At 37.0% G+C, this 14,871-nt stretch overlaps 1 protein-coding gene across 2 annotated transcripts in view; it reads left to right on the top strand.

Annotated features, from left to right (window-relative positions):
- The window catches only part of STX18 (syntaxin 18), a 144,463-nt gene that overhangs the window by 89,653 nt on the left and 39,939 nt on the right, over window positions 1-14,871 (top strand). For both annotated transcript variants that reach the window (XM_072620211.1, XM_072620210.1), the window contains exons 2-5: window positions 3,179-3,246; window positions 7,990-8,105; window positions 11,747-11,824; window positions 11,971-12,037. In XM_072620211.1, the coding sequence (XP_072476312.1) occupies window positions 3,179-3,246; window positions 7,990-8,105; window positions 11,747-11,824; window positions 11,971-12,037 (329 nt within the window). The remainder of the gene's footprint in view (window positions 1-3,178; window positions 3,247-7,989; window positions 8,106-11,746; window positions 11,825-11,970; window positions 12,038-14,871) is intronic.

A 14,871-nucleotide genomic window follows, 5' to 3' on the forward strand; every position in this document is an offset into this window, starting at 1 on the left:
TAATCATTGTTGTGGAAGAAAACTCAAACCAAAAAAAAAAAAAGATTAAAAAAGGAATGAAAGCGAAAAATAATATGCTTTATTCTGTATTCAGACTCTACCAGTTTTTTCTCTGAAGGCAGATAGCATTTTTCATCATGATTCCTTCAGAGTTGTCTTGTATCATTGCATTGCTGAGAATGCTAAGTCGTTCACAGTTGTTCATCTTACAGTATTGTTGTTACTGAATATGATTGTTCTGACTCTGCTCACTTCACTCTGCATCAGTTCATGGAAGCCCTTCCAGGTTTTTCTGAAATCATCTTGTCATTTCTTATAGCAGAATAATCTTCCATTACAATCATATATCACAACTGGTTCAGCCATTCCCCAATTGGTGGACATCCCCTCAGTTTCCAGTTCTTAGCCACCACAAGATTTCCAAATATTCTCAGAATTAGAAACTGTAAATCCTGGAAGTGACTTTAGAAATTAATTAATCCAACTCCCTTCTTTTACAGTTAAAATGTTTGAGGCTTAAAGAGATTATGTTACTTAGAGAATCATAAAAGCAGCTGGGAAATGACCTGAACAGGTCATCTAGACCGGAGGTCCCTAGCCTTTCTTGTGTTGTGGACCTTTTTGGCAAGCTAGTGAAACCACTGGATCCTTTCTCAGAATAATATTCTAAAAGCCCGGAGTGGGAAAAATATTTAATCAAGGTCACAGTTATTTAGTAATAATAATGATAACAATAGTTGTTTTCACATTTTTACACATATTATATAGTATAAATTACATTTATATACTACTGCAAACTTTACAATTCTTTCCTCCTGTTAGCTTTGTGAGGCACAACAATAACAGGAAAAGGTTAAGGGACTTGCTGAAGGTCAAACAATACATCTTGAAGGTGTGATATCTCCTGAACAAATCCCAGCTCTTTCTATTACATTGTGCTGCCTCTGACTGAGCTGGGGTGAGAATCTTCCTCTGAAACCATTACCCATCTCTGACTATTGCTATTCTTTCCCAGCATTTGAAGGCTGTCAGAAGAGACCTTGGGGGATGCATACTAGAGGGGTCAGACCCAGGCATGAAAGTGACATGGCAAATGGAAAGTCTGAGTTTTAAAGAGCAGTCGGCAGGTTATATACCTGAGGGATGAAATTTGAAGGCTAGGTTGTCAAATGCAGAGCCTGGGAAAGATGAGAGGCTTATAGAATTTGAGGAAGGCATGGAGAAGCAGGGGGCCTATCTACTAGCTCCTAAAATATCAAGTCCCAAGAGACTTGCAGGCTTAGAGCCTAGTGTGAATGATGTGACAAGTGAGAAGAAAAATGCAGTTCTAATTAGAATTTGATAATAATGCTGATGCTGGTGGTAGCTAATATTTATATAGTGCTTACTCTGTGCTAAGTGATTTATAAATATTATCTCATTTGATCCTCACAACAGCCTTTAGAGGAACGTGCTGTTAATATTCCTGTTTTACAGATGAGGAAACTGAGATAATTAGAGGCTAAGTGACTTGCCCAGGGTCACACAACTAGTAATTGTCTAAGATTGGATTTGAACTCAGCTCTTTCTGACTCCAGGCCTGGTGCTCTGCATTGTGGGGCCCCCAGCTACCAGTAGGTATGCAGTGGATACATACATAAAAAGTTGTGTGAGATTGGGTGAAGCAAAAGGAACTACCCACTGGTAGGATCCGAGCTTGATGAAAGGCACGATTTGACTGTTACCTTGAAGGAGAGGAGCTTAACTAGGCCATCTCTAAGTCTCCTTTTAGTTATTAATTCTATGATTCTAGAGTGTATAATGGGCTGCAAGGGAGGATGTCTTAAATGGGAGATTGGTAAATTATATGAGTGCATGTATAAAGTAACACATTGAACAGTTATTGCTTTAAAGTAGTTTTGTGGTTTCTGGACTTGGGAGTGTATGTATTACCTTCCTGAAAAACCACCAAAAGCAACACATGATTTCTTCCTACCCACATTTGGAGGTGATCTTTCTCTTTAAACTCTCAGACCTCTCCTATAACTTTTTCCCATTCTGTTATAGTTATTTGGGGACATCTCATCCATCTCTTAGTAGGCAAGGACTTTGTCATTTTTCATTTTTGTGCCTTTCAGTTCAACAAATTCACGTAGTGCTTACTATACACAGACCACTGTTCTAGACAATATGAAAGATTTAAAAATTTAGGTAAAATGATAGTTCCTGCTTTCATATAACCATGGTAAAACTAGATAAGAAAACAAGGTCCTACCTGAGCCCATTACTAACTAAGGGGATTAGGAAAAGCTTCATAGAAAGAGGTTCCATTTGAGTTGGGCTTTCAGGGATTGTTGGGAATTGATCGGGTCAAATGTAAGACAATCCAGGTATTTGGAACAGCATTAGCAAGGAACATTGGTAGAAAAGGATGGTGTGTTTGGGAGATACAGGGTAGCCTGAATGTAGAATATATAGCAACAAATAATAGCCTGATAAAGGTAAAGTAGCACCAGCTTTTGGGAGCCCTTGAATGTCAGGCTAAGGGATTTTAACTTTACTTATTATTCAGTAAGGAGCTACCAAAGATTTTTGGGCAAAGCAAAACTTAAGCAGATCTTTCTGCATAAAACTTACTAGTCTGACAATAGCAAATTAAAGATCTTTTGTAGAGGGATGAACTTTTGGCTGAGAGATGGACTTTACTGATACTATTATTTACAAGCAGCTGGTAATGAGGTACTAGGATGGTAGGAAACGGATGGATGTGAGAAGTAATGAGAAAGTAGGATCCACAGGACATTATGCACTATGAATTTATACTGAATGAAATCAACTCAGTTTTGCAGAGTTTTGACTTTTGCAGTTTGAACTGAATTGAATCAAATCATATGACAGTGTAATTGGGAGTGATGAGTTCTGGGATCTGAGGGAACAAACAGAGCTAGCAGTCCAAGGCCAAAGACAAGGCCAGCAAAGTTCGATACCAAGGAGGGAAAAAACTCAAGCAGAGTTTTCCAAATTGGTCAGTTTAATGACTGAACTCCCTGATATTTTAACTTAACACATATAGTATCAATTCTACTGTCTTATTGTCTGGAAAATAGATAGAGGTGGCTCTTTGTACATTTTGGAGGGCATTATAGATAAATTTATTCAAATTTACTTTAAGTAAGCACTGTATTTTTTTTTCTTTTAGATTTCCCATATTGGGAAGTTGAGAGACTTTCTTCTGGAACACAGGAAAGATTACATTAATGCTTATAGGTAAGTAAATAGCATTTTTCATCATAAGTCCTTCAGCATTGTCTTGTATCATTGTATTGCTGAGAATCACCAAGCCATTCACAGTTGATCATTGTACAACATTGCTGTTACTGTGTACGTTGATCTCCTGGCTCTTCTCCCTTCACTTTGCATTAATTCATACATGTCTTCCCAGGATTTTCTGAAACCATCCTGCTAGTCATTTCTTATAACACAGTAGTATTCTAGTAGAATCATGTACCACAACTTGTTCAGCCATTCCCCAAGTGATGGGTATCCCTTTTATTTCCAATTCTTTGCCATCACAAAAAGAACTGCTATAAATATTTTTGTACATATAGGACCTTTTCCTTTTTCTCTGATCTCTTTGAAATACAGACCTAATAATGGTATTGCCAGCTTAAAGGGTATGTGCAGTTTGATTGTCCTTTGGTCATAGTTCCAAATTGCTCTCCCAGATGATTGGATCAGTTCACAGCTCCATCAGGAGTGCATTAATGTCCCAATTTTTCTACTACATCTCCTGCAACATTCGTTGTTTTCCTTCTCTGTAATATTAGCTTATCTGGTAGGTGTGAGGTGGTACATAAGAGTTGTTTTAATTTACGTTTCTCTAGTCATTAGTCATTTAGGGCATTTTTTCATATGACTATAGAAAGCATTGATTTCTTCTTCTGAAAATTGACAAAATTTCTAATAAATGCTTGTTGACTGACATCAGTGAAAGGAATATAACTTTCATGTATATAATGTTTAAAATTTACAAAAAACTTTTTACACAATAGCCCTGTGAAGTAGGTAGCTGTGAAATCATTGTTCTCATATTACAGATAGTTCACCCTAAGCTCATAAGGGTGAAAAAACTTGTATTGAAATCTCACAGCTATACATTTTGGCCCTTGAGTTTGAGCCCCAGATCTCTTCCAGTTGCAGGTTCTTTTGTTCTTGCCCTTACTGTACCACCTCATGTCTCCTATCAATCACTTTTATTTAGATTGCCCATTAAGATTTACAAAATGCTTCCCTTACAACAACCACACTGGGCAAGTAATCCTTTTTAAATGTAAGAAAACTGATTTTCAGTAGTGTAAGTCATGTACTCAGCAGTTGTACTGTTAGTATTGATCAGAAGTGAGAAATAGACCTAGCTTCAATGTACTGCTTGCTAAAATAGTCTTTGATACATTTTTAAAATTATCTTATATGTAGCATCTTTATAAAGAAAAAGAGGTTTATATTCTAAATGTATCAGGTTCTTTCCACTTTCAAAAATAGTAGAGATGCTTCAGCACCCTAAGCAAGAATATAAAAATTATTTTTGTCGAAAAACAGAAGTGCACTGCTTCTGCTGAGTGGTATAATGGATAGTGTTGGACTTAGAGTCAGAAGGCTTGAATTCAAACCCAGCTTCAAGTATTTGCTGACTGGATCCTACCCTTAAGCGAGTCACTTAATCCCAGGGTCTACTAGAGCCCGTTTGCATAGGGTGCTGAGAGCCAACTGTTTTCACTGTGAACATTTACTCTTTGGAAATCAACAAATACTACAAATCATGGCTTGACTTAGTGTTTTCTTGGTGTCTAGACTTCAGAGAGCGATTGAGAAAATGTTAATGCAGACTAAACTTAAAAGAGTTTCATGGATACAATCTTTTTTTCTTCCAGGAGAATCAGTTGTTAAGCATTTATCAGCATTCCTCTGTTTAACTCTCTTTTTCCATATCTGTAAAATGTGGGTAATTCAGTACTTGTCTCTCCAGGTTATTGTGAGCATCAAACGAGAGGACATGTAGAGTACTTTGCAAAACCTTCAAGCATTACATAGATGCTGGTTATTGTTATTATTGTTGTTATCCTTTCCTGAAGGGACTCATTTAAACCTGGCCCTAATTCCCACTTGAGACCATCCTAGTCAGTCTTAAGCCCTTCCCACTTCTTTGTGGGATGTAGTAGGGCTATGTCAGCTCAGTCTCACATTTAAACATCTGCTATGTGCCAGGGATTGTGGATGTAAAAGTGGCAAATAGTATAGCTTCTACCCTTAAGGAACTCACAGTCTAAAATTAAAGAACTTTTAGCAAAGAGAATGTTTTGCAAATCTTAAAATGCTATCCAAATGTAAGTTATTGCTTGTATGTGGTAGAATGGAATAGGGAAAAGGAGAGATCAGGTAACATGCTCAAGGACAATTGGTAGTTGCCTTCTCTTTATGCAGTGCCATCTGTCTTAAGGATTCATTCATTCTAGTCTTCCTATCTCTTTTCAAGTCAGTGCACCTGCCTTCTCCTGAACATTTCTTAGGGGTATCATCAAAAAAGCAAATTTTGCGATCCTCTTACTTACTGTAGCAAAGTATGCAGACTCTTAAGCCTGGCATTTAAGTCCCTATGTAACATGATTTCAGTTTCATATCTTTCCAGCTTTACTTTACATTCCTTTGTCTATTTTACATTCTAGTCAAACATGACTACTACATGTAAACCAGTCTTGTCCTGTACTTTTCACTGTTCTTTTCACTCCACCAGACTTTGGGACCTGTAGATTTTACACTTAACTGATCTTTCTTTCTTGGGTGTGTTATGATATTTCACTAAAGCAGAATAGTATGCAGTGTACATGACCTAATTTTATCTCCAAATGCTTTCAATTTAAAATAATTTATCCAACATTAATAAATATGCCTCTTCCTTATCTTGACCTAGAAATAAATGGTGCCAGCATCACAAAAATTAGCTGTCAGCTTAGTTTTTGTTATTGTTGATAGGATACACCTAGTTTATTATTTTCAGCTAAAGAAGGCATATGTTGTTAACATCTCAAATGGGAGCCTAGCAACTGAGTCTGTCACATTAACACTCAGACCTTGAATGTCAGTTAATTCAAAGTATAAAGAATAATGAAATATACTGTGCAGGTAAAATCAACTGTAGCATGTTTGTGATTAGTAATTTATAGGCTCTCTATTAAAGGGGTACATGTCATATTGGAAATAGGCATCTTTTCCATTTACCTTCTTCATTGCTTCCCCCTATTCAGAGAATAATAATTATAGTACTTTTCACAACCCTCTCCAGTAGTTTGTACAAGTATTAATCTCATGTTGCAGATGAGCAAACTAAGACCCAGAGCAGTTGTGACTTGCCTATGATAACAGAATTAATAAGTGAAAAAGCCAGAGCTTAAAACCAGGTTTCCTTGACACCAAGTCCAGTCTTTATAGTATGCCTATCTACCTCTCAACAGATTGTTGTTTCCATCATTCCATCTCTGATTTCCACAGGGCTCTTATCTGAGAACTTTTCTTCCAGCCCTAATTATTTCTGTTGAAAATAATTATAGAAGAAATCAGTAAAATGCAACCCAAATGACAAATGGTTTTTTAATATACACAGCACACAAGGGTACCTACGAGAGGTGCTTTGAAAATTATACTTAGTAAACTTTTCTGCTTTACTTATTTCAGTATTTTGATAAACATTTAAGTTCAGAAACCTATTTGTAACTTCATTAGCCTCCATGTAATGTGATTATGTGAATATGCTTGTGTGAGCGAAGAACTTCACTTTGTGTATTTGGGGGTTAAAGTATATTTCCTTTTTAAAACAGTCGAAACTCCTATCTTAACATATTTTGTATTTCCTTGGCTTTGAGAAAGAGAGGGTAGTCAGGGATGATGCTGTTCTGGACTTGAAAAAGAAGGGCTAGTCAGGGATTGGGCAAAACAACTGTAGACTAATTAGAAATTTTCCTGTTTGATAAGAATGCATTTGGGTGTGTCTAATGACTGAATGGATTTGATGTAGAGCACCCCGATAGACTTAAATTGTTGAGCACTTTTCTAGGAACAGTTGATAACCATATGCTCTTGTGGGACACTCAGTGGTGTCAAAACCTTCAGCCATAGAGCTTTTAACAAGGGTTAGTGAGGGTCTGGGGAATTTTAATAAACATAAAATAAAAAGCTTAGCTAACATCCAGTGGGGAAGTGAATAGTTTTCCAGTCATTTCTAGTTGCTTTATTCTTATTTAGAAGTACTAAATTTGTATTTCTTTGTTCATGTAAATAAACATGGAAAAACATTCTCCAGATGTGTAGGAAGATATGGGAAAGAGAAGAGAGAATACTGGGCTAGTGTACCTAGTTATGGTGGCAGCAAGAAAAAGAGAAGGTGAGTGGGAACCAGTGTTACAGATCTTTGAACTCAGAAACCAAGCAGACTTAGGTACCCAGGAACTTCTAAACTCTGTTAAACGTTCATTACCTTGAATTAGAGTTTAGTGAACACAGAAGATTTAGAATGTAACAAAAGGTCAAAGTCACAGGTCCCCTGGATCAGAAATGTCCAAAAACTCACTCAGGTAATTGAACTTTTATTCCTTTCCTGTTGGCCTCTAACAAGGCATTTTATAAAGCAGTAGTCTTGTTTACCTATCATAGCTTTTAAAGGCCTCCTATAATATCTGAAACTATTTTGTATGGTCAGAGGAACATTTGAACTGGTTTCTCATAATTCATAAGAATTATCTAATATAGGGCTACTGGATCTCTTGAGTCTTTGAAGCACTTATTACCTTTTTATTCTTTTAATGCCCTGTTTATTCCCTTCTTGTTATGAAGGTCTTTGTCTTTAAGAAAATCGGTTTGGAAATAAGGCATATTTGTTATGGTAAGAATATACTGCAAAGAATGTACTGCAAAAAAATTTAAATCTTATTGTCATTTCCTGCTTTTTTTTTTTTTAAGCCACATTATGTCTGACTATATGAGAATGACTGATACAGAACGGGATCAGATTGATCAAGATGCCCAAATATTTATGAGGACATGTTCAGAAGCAATTCAACAACTAAGAACAGAAGGTAAAATATTCTAAAAAGATTGCCTCTTTGATGACTAAAAGAAACATCATTATTTATATACCTAATGATCAAAGAGGAATCACATGATCGAAGCAGTTAAAAATTTGGTGACATGTTGTTACTTTGGATTTCTTATCTAAGTTTTCTGTTCAGAATTGTAATACAAGTTGTTATGGTAGTGGTTTGGTTACTTTTTAATCCTTAAAAAAAGTGTATCAAGGTAAGAAGGTATGAAAGTACTTTGAATTTTTAAAAATTTATTAAGCTTCTATCCTGTTTTCAACTTGAAAACAAAGATAAAGTAAAACATGATTTTTGTTCTTGAATACCTTCTAAACAATTTGGAGAGGTAAAACATAGTCATAAATAACTGGAATTCATACTTGAATGTAAGTACAAAGGTAAGATCCAGGATGCTGGGATTATAAATATGGACCATTGAAAGTGATTTCCCAAGTCACCTAATCTAACCCAAACTGGCCAGGAACCTTTTTCTTTTAGAATGAGAGAGAGCAGTTACTTGTTTAGTGGGGGTGGCAAATTCAGTTGAGAAAGGAGGGAAAGAATTTGAGAAGGAGAAATTTCAAAGCGGGTGCTTTCTAGATAGAGTCATAGAGGTGAGTGAGGAGCAAATGAGGAAATGGTGAGTGGCTTAGTTTCCCTGAAATTATAATAATACTTGAAGGGGAATAGTAGGAGATAGACTGAAAAAGTCAATTTGAACCAGATTCTGGAAGGTCTTGACTTAACCTTAATTCTGAATAAGGGTAGGGAGGTAACTACTAACTTATATCAAGAATGGAAGAGTCACATTTTCTTCAGTGTTTTAAAATTTGCCCAGATAAAATCCTACCTTCTATTAAAAAAAAAAAAACAAAAAGCAAACAGCCTTTTCCTAATTCCCTTAATGCTCATTTCCCCTCTGTTGATTATCTCTCATTTTTTCTCTATATGTCTTCTTTATACAGAGTTGCCTGCATGTTGTCTCCTCCATTAGACTGTGCGCTCCTTGAGGGCAGGGACTTTCTTTTGGCTTTCTTTATCTCCAGCGCTTAGCACCCTGCCTGGCACATGTTGTGGTTGGTCAGTTATTCAGTCTTGTCCATGTCTTCGTGACCCTGTGGACCATAACATCCATGGGGTTTTCTTGGCAAAGATACTGGAGTGGTTTGCCATTTTCTTTTCCAGTGGATTAAGGCAAACAGGTTTAGTGACTTGCCCAAAGTCGCGTAGCTTGGAAGTGTCTGATTTGAACTGGGTCTTCCTGACTCCAGTCCCAGCGCTGGCACATAGCAGATGCTCAATAGTACTTATCGACATTTGTTGTTGAAAGAAGACAAAGAATATCAGTCTTCAAGAAATAGGACTTAGAAGGAGCGTTGTGGAATATGTGGACTCAGTCCTAAGCACTTATGGGAAAGGTGTCATACTAGTCACTCGGTATGCACACACAAAAATTAAATGATGTCTAAAGAAAGTAAATTTTGTGGGGGGAGGAGAGAACAGGGGTGTGTCTGTGGGTGGGTGTAAGTATATAAGGCCAGAGACTAAGCCTGACCTGTGATTTCCATGGTATAGGTAACTCCCAGGTGAGGAAACTCCTGCAGATGAAAGTTGGTCTCTTCCCTGCAATTTGTAGTTTTAGTTTCCTATAGCTGAGGTATCAGACACTTTGCTGGCTGCAAAACTAAGTGAGGCCCAACTGGATTAAAATGTAATTGGGAAACTTTAAATAAAATAGCACATAACTAATGTTAACACTTGCTTTTCTAAGGCAGTATGAGGTCTGTTTAAGTAGCACTAGAGAAGAAGAGAGTGTGAAGAAGGGCCCTGGAGAAGTCTCCCTCATTTGTGGCACTGGGTCATAGCATTGTTGATCAAGACAAGGGACATGAGAGCATTTCTTTTTCTGGATGTTTAGCTGTGAAAGGATGGAGAAAAAAAGTGTGATAACAGAGGTCAAAAACAGACTTTTTGGTACAGAGCAGTATAGGAGACCTGACTTTCTAGAGCGTAAGGAAAGAGCCAGTAAGAGTGGAAGAGATTGAAGCTGAGAAATGAAATGTTCAGTGGCAAGGTTCTGGAAGATCTAAGGAGGGGTGGGATTAGTGGGTAGGGCATTGGACTCTGAGCCAAGAAGACCTGCATTTGAATCCCACCTGAAACATTTACTAGTTGTGTGGCCCTGGACATGGCCATCTCTCTGGGCCTTTGTTTCCTCATCTTTAAAATGATGGGCACTCAGTGGCCTCCAAGTTCCCTCCAGATCTAAATCTGTGGTCCTAGGATTTATGATTCTGCAATCTAACAAACTTTTATTCAGGGCATGCTCTTGGTGAATACTGTTACATATATGACATTTAAAAAAAAATTCAGCCTATTTTTGTGGAATTTAATCTCATATCTGACACAATTAAGAAATAATATGACAGTATATAATTATTTACCAAAAGATCTGATAGCTAATATTTACAACAAAGAGTTTAGAGACAGTAAAGACTGGGAGATATTGAGACTTGTACAGGATCTTGTTGGATGAAAAAGATTTGTGTAGATTTGGAGGACATCCAGTGCTAAAGGATGGCAAAAGTAAAGAAATAGTAAAAGAAATTGAACTCCCACAAACTTTCCCCTCTGCCAGACTTCCTTATTACTGTCGAGCACACCAACATCCTCCCAGTCAGTCAAATCCTCAGTCTCTCTCAAGTCTTAATTAAAATCCTACTTTCTCTAAGGAGCCCTTCCTGTTCCTCCTTACTGCTGCTGCCTTCCTTCAGTTGGTTATTTCCACTTTATCCTGTCTGTAGCTTGTTTGTGTGTAATTGTTTGCATGTGGCCTCCTCCAGTATACTGTGAGCTCTTTGAGCACAGGGGCTATCCTTTGCCTTCCTTTGTAACCCCAAAGCATTGGGATGCCTAGCACATAGCAGATGCCTCATAAATGCTTATTGACTAACTGAATAGTGTAAAAACAGCATGATTTCAGTCTGCTAAAGTCATACATCTGTTTCCTCATTATGATATAACTTTGAGTCTAGGTTTTTGAAAACTGTGTTGGCACAGCTTGAGTTCTAGTATGCCATACAAAACTAGACAGCATATGCCTACGGATCTGTCAATGTCTTTCAGCCAGGAACTAGCCTAGCCAAATTTGGACTTACAACCAGAAGATTTTCTACAAGTCATAATTTTTACCAACCATAGCATCCCATGAAGGAAGTCCCTCCAACGAAGGTGTGTGTGGGATATAATCTTCAGAGACTGGGAGAGAATCCACAACATTGTAATCGGAGATTCCCAGAGTCACATACTTATCATCTAGCTTTATAGACTGATGATATTCATGCACATGGGGTCAGGATACATTAGAAGACTTCTGCAGAATGTTATCCGAAAGTAATGATCAGATTTAAATTATTTCTAATTTCTAAAGTTCCTATTCTTTTTTAATCTTTAGCTATTATAAAGCTCAATAAATCTTATACTTATAAAAATGTAATATGCCACTTTACACAAGCTTACTTCATGGTTAAGAATTTTAAATGCTTTATTCAAATAAGCTGCTGTAGAAGAAGCTAAGTAATGTTTCCTTTCATATGATTAAGCACAAAGTAATAAAGTGTTGTCCTTTTTCATTACAGCACACAAGGAGGTGCATTCCCAGCAAGTAAAGGAACACAGAAGTGCAGTCCTGGATTTCATTGAAGATTATTTAAGAAGTATTTAATTTAGTTTCTCATAAAAATAAAATAGAATATTTACTGAGTATTTGAAAAAATGAAACTTTTATTTAAAATATTTTATGCATAATTTTGACCAGGAAAAATAATTTTAAAATTGAACTTGTTTGAACTTTTGTTAACAGGAGTATGTAAAATATATTCTGAGCAGAGAGCTATCCGAGTTAAACGTGTGGTGGATAAAAAAAGATTGTAAGTATTCTTTCTATAAGAATTGGGCATTTCTTTATAATCATGACTATAATTTCTTGATTGCAAATATAAGAAAGCAATACATAAATTTTTTGAGAATTAATCAGGCACATGTATTCTTAGTACTAACAACATGTAGTTTCTCTACTCTGATTATATTTTAATTTAACTAAACTAAGTTTGAAACCTTTCAGGTTATATTTCTAGAAAACATGTAACTGAATTATTGTTTAAAAATAAATTTTCTTTGTTATGATATTTTCCTAAAACGATTATTAGAAAAATTCGATAAAGCATTTATTAAGTGCTTACTATGTGTCTGGCACTGTGCCAAGGGCTGGTAATGCAAATACAAGAAAGAAAAAAAAGAGTCCTTGCCTTCAAGTGGCTTAGAGTCCAATGAAAGGAGTCAGCACATAAGAGGGAACTGGGATGGGGAGGGGAAAGGGAGAAAAATAGTCTGAGGAATTGGAGACTGAACTGAGTTAGCCATTGAATGGGGTTGGCATAGGTATTTCCTCAAACGCAGGAACTTGCCAATTAGAGGAAAAGGCCAAAGAAGTAAAGGCATCAGTATGAATGGGTGGCTGGGGTAGAGATGGAAAATAGTCTGATCCCTTTTAATCAGCTTGTTTGTACATCGCTGTTTGTATGTTGGCTCCCCTGTTAGATTGGGAGCTCTTTGAGGGCAGAGAATATCTTTTAACTTAAATTTTTTGTTTGCTTATCATGGGACCTGGCACATAATAGGCATCTAAAATGTTTATTGACTGCATGACTTGAGCCAGATTAGAAGTGGTGATAATCATCATAATTTATGGTTTGCAAAGTACTTTTTCCACAAGAACCCAGTGAGATAGTGTGAGGATGAAAAATCCTATTTTTAAAATGAGGAATTTAAGGCTCAGAAATTAAGTGACCTCATGATCATTTAAGCAGTAAGTGTCAAGACTTGGAAAAACCAAGTAGCCTTGACAAGAGTGATCATTAAGAGGCATTATAATATCATAGAAAAATTGCTCAGTCAGCAAACATTTATTAAGGGCTTACTATGTGCCCAGCATTGTGGTGCGTGTGTGTGTGTGTGTGTGTGTGTACATATATATGGATATGTGGAGCTAATATAAAAAAAGTACAGCATAGTGTGGAGGGCCATGAGCAGTTGGGTTCTGAAAAAGTGTCATTTGAGTTGTGTATTGGAGGAAGGAAGGATATTATGAAATGGAGTAAAGGAGGGAGTGTGTTCTAGGCATGAAACCTGGCCAGTGCAAAGTAACAGAAATGGCAGGTGGAGAGTTATTGGCAAGGAGCAGAGAGAACACCAGTTTGGCTAGATTGCAGAGTGCAGGAGGGGATGTAATGTATAATGAGGCTGGAAAGATACCTCCTAAGTGGAGAAGTTTCTGTTTGCTCCTAGAATCAATAGGGAGTCCCTGGAGTTTCTTGAATAAAGGAGGGACATGATCACACCAGTACTTAAGGAAACTGGCTTTGGCAGCTGTGTGAACAGTGAATTGGAGGGGGAGAGATGAGACAGGGAAGTCCTTTAGGAGGGTCTGTTGGTACTCTAGGCCTGTCTGTACTTGTAGCTTTGTGAGTAAAAGGAAGGGGCCAAATTGGAGACAAGTTGTATGAGCACAAACATCAAGATTTGGCAACTGATTGGATATGTGCAGTGAGAGGGAGTGAAGGATTGAAGGGAATGCCAGGTGAGGAATCTGGGAGACTAGAAGAATGTGCACATGTAAATATGTGCACATCACATATATGTGTATACATATAAAAACGCCAATTGTGTGTATGTGGTTTTTACCATTTGGCACTTTTCTCAAGGAGGTATCATTAGTTTTAAAGCTCCTGTTGTACAGAATGGATAAAAAAAGAAAGTGCTATTATTCACCAATTAGAGATTTCTTTTTATGAATGATATAAGAATTGAAAATAATCAAGTTGCCCCCCAACTGAAACCAATGCTGTTTCTGCCCATTGGAAGAACAAGACTAAGAACAGCGCCTTAAGATGTTGCCTAAAATATTTTTAACAATAGTCTACAGTGAGATTATAACAGCAGTTACTGACATTCATGTAGTTGTTTAAGGTTCACTAAGCGACCTTTTGGTCTAAACAGTGGAGTGAAAACTGCTCATTTCTTCCACATATACTCCAGAAAAGATCAAACAAAAGCACTTCAGCCACCCCTAACAATTGTTGAAGAGCTCAGCGTTCTGTACTGGGAAGATACAAACAAGCTTAGGACGCATTAGTACTTTGTGTACAGCAAAAACCAGCAGAAAAGAGGACCTCAGATGCTGGAAATCAATATATTACATAATGTATAAAGTATAAGGACATATATGTAGCTGAACAGTTAGTCTCAGAGTACATGTATGATCTTGGGTCAGGTCAATGATTTTCAAACCCCAACATTTAATTGAAGGCAGCAGAGTAGTGCAGTGGATAGAGCACTAGACCTGGAGTCAGGAAGACCTTCATTGAAATCCAGTCTCAGACAGTTTCTAAAGGAAATGGCCAGCTACTCCAGTATCTTTGCCAAAAAAAACCTCAGAAAGGAGTCATGAAGAGTCAGACACGACTGAAAAACAACTCAACAGGAAAACAAAAATATTTAAGCTATTATTTAACTTGAAACAAATTGAAATTGCTTTCAGATGCTCCCATTTAGTACATTTTCAACCAGCTTTGGGCACATTTTGTCTAATGGTCAGAATTTAACAGAAGTTTATTTATCTCCCCTTAAATAAAGTGGTTTCCCTTTGTAGGAACTAGTAGAGATCAAGTGAGAAGAAAGCTGGGTTTGGAACCAGAGTACCTAG

Source organism: Notamacropus eugenii, chromosome 6, assembly GCF_028372415.1.
Source record: "Notamacropus eugenii isolate mMacEug1 chromosome 6, mMacEug1.pri_v2, whole genome shotgun sequence".
NCBI lineage: Eukaryota > Metazoa > Chordata > Mammalia > Diprotodontia > Macropodidae > Notamacropus > Notamacropus eugenii.